Source organism: Fulmarus glacialis, unplaced genomic scaffold, assembly GCF_000690835.1.
Source record: "Fulmarus glacialis isolate BGI_N327 unplaced genomic scaffold, ASM69083v1 scaffold42868, whole genome shotgun sequence".
Lineage (NCBI taxonomy): Eukaryota > Metazoa > Chordata > Aves > Procellariiformes > Procellariidae > Fulmarus > Fulmarus glacialis.
This window is the reverse complement of record NW_009230940.1, coordinates 6,687-9,246: the sequence shown is the minus strand read 5'-3', so window position 1 is coordinate 9,246 and position 2,560 is coordinate 6,687. Positions and strand designations below refer to the sequence as shown.

General features: G+C 34.5%; 1 protein-coding gene across 1 annotated transcript; it reads left to right on the top strand.

Annotated features, from left to right (window-relative positions):
- Nucleotides 1-713: 713 nt before the first annotated feature.
- LOC104081582 (formin-binding protein 1-like) lies at nucleotides 714-1,872 on the top strand (the record flags this gene model as incomplete). The annotated part of the gene is made up of 2 exons (XM_009584391.1): nucleotides 714-860; nucleotides 1,669-1,872. Coding segments are annotated over 2 exons (351 nt in total), but the record flags the coding sequence as incomplete, so codon positions are not given.
- Nucleotides 1,873-2,560: the final 688 nt, after the last annotated feature.

Here is a 2,560-nt window from a genome sequence, read left to right as displayed (position 1 = left end):
CCCCCCCTTCAATTAGGTAGGAGATCCAGGGCTATTATCTTAATAGTATTTCTCTTTAATTTGTTCTTTTTGTTGTGTTCCAGTAGACTTTTATTACAAATCTTATGTAATGGTATTCTCTTCTTTATTTTCTTGCACACTTCTAAAGGAAATGGTTTGTATTTCAAATCAGAGAGCATGTCTAAACAGCATATGATTTTAATATTTCTAATTTTTCCTTTTTTTTTAATTGTTGGTATTTATTGGAAAGTACAAAAATAAAAGCAAGATAGAGATATTTATCACAAGAGAGAAATTATTTGGAACTAGAAGGAGAGAGTGAGGAGATGTAGAAATTAGTAGAATTTCTTTACTGTAGTTTTCATTTTTGCATGAAACAAGTATTTTAAACTAAATAGGTGGCTGGTAGACACTGTACACATGCTTTAAAAAAGAATAAGGGAAAGAAAGTCCAGTCCTTTACATAATTTTTAAAAATCAAGGAGTATCAACTCTTCGTAATTCCTGTTTGGGGCATCTTAAGTCTATGTCTGAGAGGACTTGATTTTTTTAACTTAGTTAAGTTCTGTTTTGTTAAGCAAATAAAATATTTACTGGGAAAGCACAGAAATTCTGTACTACACTGTGGTGACCACGGTAACTGCATACATCAGGATCGGGTTAAAAAAAATCTGCAAATAAAAGCTTTATTTTATCTTACTTTGTGCTTGCAGCAACTTCAAGAAATGGATGAAAGAAGGACTATCAAACTTAGTGAATGTTACAAAGGCTTTGCTGACTCTGAGCGCAAAGTTATTCCGATTATCTCTAAATGTTTAGAAGGGATGATCCTTGCAGCAAAATCAGTCGATGAACATAGAGTAAGTAGAATTGAGCGACTTTTTAAATGTGCATGAGCAATTTAACAAATATGGAAGCTGTGGAGAAGGGAAAGACGGACTTAGCCTGTACCTTTATCTTTCTGTTGTTAAATATTTGTCTGCTTGAAAAGTGTTTTGACTTCAGTTTTAGCCTAAATGGTCACTTCCGCTTTTGGTGTCTGTTCTCTTTCTGGTTTATTGCTTGCTTGTGATCTGAAGATCTTTGACACTTTCTCACTGTATGTGATTTTGGACACATTGATTTGGTTATCCTGAAACATCCTAGCATACCAATACAGTTGGTATTTTCTCCAGTATGTAGCATTAAATCATATAAAGGGTGTTCAGTTAACAAAGTATCATTCTATGTCCTGTTTGATTGCAGCTATTGGCACTTCTTTCTTACTCCTTCTAATATGGGTTCTTCCCTATTGTATCTTACTACATCTAGTTTCTTAGTGTTATCTTTGTTTCAGTGCTAATGTTGAAGCATTAGAAGGTGGAGTAGTAGTTTGGCCCTAAAGCATGTCCTGTTTTAAATTTGTGATAACCCTTGAGGGGTTGTTGCTGGATTCCAAATAGCAGGGTATGCTTTGTTGTACACCCGTGGTAACATTGCTGAGGAAAAAGAACAGACATTATCTTAACATGATCTATCCAAAAGCATGCATTTTGAGCTCGCTCTCTCTTTCCCATTCGTGCATCTCTGCAGTTAAAGGGAAAATTTATGTCTCCGTGTTTTTCTCTCTCCAGTTCTTGATGGGTTTGCTTGTTTTGTTTTTTAAACTCCTTCATGTCCTATGTTTAGGACTCTCAACTAGTGATAGACTGCTTCAAATCCGGTTTTGAACCTCCTGGAGATTTTCCATTTGAAGATTACAGTCAGAATATTTACAGAACTATCTCTGATGGAACCATCAGTACACCAAAGCAGGAAGGAATGAGAATTGATTCAAAAACTACAGTGGGCAAGGCTAAAGGAAAGCTGTGGCTATTTGGAAAGAAGCCAAAGGTAACAATTAAGAAATTACTATTCGGAAAATTAAAATGTGACTATCTAGAGTGCATGGAAGCAGCAATTTATTTATTTCAAAATAACCTTCCCCTTGCCTGCCACTGTCTTTTAAAATATGCGTAAGGAGATCTGAAGGTTTGGGTAGGGTTGGATACTTATGATATTAAAAATCAAGTTCTCACTGGGGGAAGTTTTCCAATTTTTCTTCTAGTGACTTGTGTCTGGGAATGTTTTTAATAGTTACTTGATAAAAGTAGCTTCCCATTTCTGTAACGTTTCTAAGTTTCCATAAAGACTTTCTGCAATTGCATAGAAAAGGTATTAATTGTGAATGTAAAAATAAGGGGAGGGGGAGTATGCTTTGGATTCGGGCAGACTTCAGATCTCTGTTTTATACTACAAAAAGCAACCCCCTTGTAAATGTCACATTTTGTGGATGTTTATATATAGGAGTGTTATATAGATTTTAATTATACCTGCTGCTAGTTTTGAAAACTTCTGAGTTTGTCTGAAAACATTAAAATTTATAATACCTCACTGATAAAACATACAGGTAAACGTCCCAGAAGAAATATTGCTATGAAATAGGTAAAAATATTCCGATGCTCAAGAAAAAATTGAAAGCAGAGAAATTACTCCTTTCTTGTATTATTATATGAGTTTCAATTAACACTTTCTGTGCAAA